The 2,468-nt window shown below is 62.4% G+C and overlaps 1 protein-coding gene and 1 long non-coding RNA gene across 2 annotated transcripts in view; both read left to right on the forward strand.

Annotated features, from left to right (window-relative positions):
• The first annotated feature begins 377 nt into the window (after nt 1–377).
• Nucleotides 378–2,468, forward strand: part of SDHC (succinate dehydrogenase complex subunit C) — a 7,418-nt gene continuing 5,327 nt past the window's right edge. Inside the window, exons 1-2 of the mRNA XM_017839841.1 lie at nt 378–426; nt 1,048–1,211. Of these exons, the coding sequence (XP_017695330.1) occupies nt 393–426; nt 1,048–1,211 (198 nt within the window). The 5' untranslated portion in view covers nt 378–392. The remainder of the gene's footprint in view (nt 427–1,047; nt 1,212–2,468) is intronic.
• Nucleotides 1,393–2,251, forward strand: LOC108510159. The gene is made up of 3 exons (XR_001878752.1): nt 1,393–1,453; nt 1,733–1,789; nt 2,132–2,251. It is a non-coding gene; the product is annotated as an uncharacterized LOC108510159 (long non-coding RNA).

A 2,468-nucleotide genomic window follows, 5' to 3' on the forward strand; every position in this document is an offset into this window, starting at 1 on the left:
GATACTCCCAGGACAACCCAGGACACCCCTGGAACACCCTGGGACATGTGGGATGTGAATGGACACCCCTGGGACATGGTGGGACACCTGTGGGATACTCCCAGGACAACCCAGGACACCCCCAGGACACCCCTGGGACATGATGGGATTTCCTTGGGATGCTCCCATGACACCCCTGGGACACCCTTGGGACACTCTGGGACATGATGGGACACCCCAGGACATCCCTGGGACATGGTGGGACACCCCAGGGACATGGTGGGACACCCCTGGGACATGATGGGACACCCCAGGACACTCCTGGGACATGGTGGGACACCCCTGGGACATGATGGGATTCCCTTGGGATGCTCCCAGGACGCCCCTGGGACACCCTTGGGACACTCTGGGACATGATGGGACATGGTGGGACACCCCTGGGACATGGTGGGACACCCCAGGGACATGGTGGGACACCCCTGGGACATGGTGGGAAACCCCAGGGACATGATGGGATTCCCTTGGGATGCTCCCAGGACACCCCTGGGACACCCTTGGGACACTCTGGGACATGATGGGACACCCCAGGACACTCCTGGGACATGGTGGGACACAGCAGGACATCCCTGGGACATGGTGGGACACCCCTGGGACATGATGGGACACCCCAGGACACTCCTGGGACATGATGGGACACAGCAGGACATCCCTGGGACATGGTGGGACACCCCTGGGACATGATGGGACACAGCAGGACACCCCAGGGACATGGTGGGACACCCCTGGGACATGATGGGACACCCCAGGACATCCCTGGGACAGGGGTTTGGGAGTCCTTAGAGGGACGTCAGGGCCAGGGCCACCCCCGTTTGGGTCCTGGCAGAGCCAGGGGGGTGGCCTGGGCTGTGTCACCGAATTGGGGACACTGGGGGTCCTTGGAGGGTTGGGGCCTGCCCTGTTTGGGTCCTTGCAGATCCAGGGGGTGGCCTGGGCTGTGTCACCACAGTGGGACCCCAGGGGGTGGCCGGGGGGTGCCAGGGCAGGGGGTGACCCCCAGGTGTCCCCCAGGCGTGTCCCTGTTCGGCCTGGCCGCCCTCCTGCTCCCGGAGTCCTTCCCCCATTACCTGGCCCAGGTGAGGGCCCTGAGCCTCGGCCCCGCCCTGCTCTGCTCTGCCAAGTTCCTGCTGGCATTCCCGCTCTCCTACCACACCTGGAACGGCATCCGGCACCTGGTGAGGGGCTGGCACGGGAATGGGAAACATTGGNCCCGTTTTTATCCAGATGTAATCCATTTTTACCCCGATGTACCCCATTTTTATCCCGTTTTTACCCCACTTTAATCCCATTTTTATCCCGATTTATCCCATTTTTATCCCATTTTTATCCGTCTCCCCCGCGCACGCGCTGTGGACCGGAAGTTGCGTCACGGCCGCTTCCGGCGCGGCGGCTGCAAGATGGCGGCGCTGGCGCTGAGGTGACACCGGAGGGGCACGGGGGGGACATTGCCGGGGTTGGGGGGACATTGGAGGGGTTTGTGGGACGTGGAGGGTCACGGCGTGTGACAGGGGGACGCGGAGGTCCTGGGGGCTGTCACCGCCGGCACTCCCCCCGTGTCCCCGCCCAAACCCCTCCCGTGTCCCCCCTGCCACTCCCCCGTGTCACCCCAATCCATCCCCGGCTGTGTCACCCCCCCTATGTCACCCCCACCCCCCTTTTTGGGTCATTCCCAACTCTTTTCCTTCTTCTTTTCCAGGGGGGTGGGGCGGCGCTGCCTCCTGGCCCGGCTGGGACCCGGCCTGTCCCTGCAGCAGTGAGTTACTGGGAGCAACTGGGAGCCACTGGGCTTAAGTTCTTCCCTGGAAGGATCCATCTAAGGGATATTTTTTGCCGCAATTCTTGCGTCTCCCGGACCCCTTCCCCCCGGTAGATCTGGGAGCCCCCCCCAAATCTCATTTATTTTGCTCTTCCCACTGCTGGGACTGGGGAGAATTCCTTGGTTTTTTCGCTCCTCTGGGGCTCCCAGGGTCGGTAATTCCCGGGTAATGGTGGGAAGAGTCGATTCCAAGGCTTTCCTTGGAGCAGGGAGCACCTTCTCAGGGTGTGTGAGGTGGGATCTCAGAGCCCCCCACGCCCTGTATCCCTGTTTTTCCAGTGTTATCCCGATGGGAACCACGGCCAGGGAGGAGATGAGTCGCTTCTGGGAGAAGAACACCAGGTCCAACCGGCCCCTGTCCCCTCATGTCACCATCTACAAGTGAGACACCCCTGGCACCCCAAAATCATCCTGGGGCACCTCTGGGCACCCCTAAATCACCTGGGTACTTCACCTGGGCACCCCAACCTTACCTGGGGACCCCTAAATCATCCTGGGGCACCCCTGGGCACCCCTAAATCACCTGGGTACTTCACCTGGGCACCCCAACCTTACCTGGGGACCCCTAAATCATCCTGGGGCACCCCTGGGCACCCCTAAATCACCTGGCCACCCC

The sequence above is a fragment of the Lepidothrix coronata genome, unplaced genomic scaffold (genome assembly GCF_001604755.1).
Source record: "Lepidothrix coronata isolate B3197 unplaced genomic scaffold, Lepidothrix_coronata-1.0 Scaffold511, whole genome shotgun sequence".
Lineage (NCBI taxonomy): Eukaryota > Metazoa > Chordata > Aves > Passeriformes > Pipridae > Lepidothrix > Lepidothrix coronata.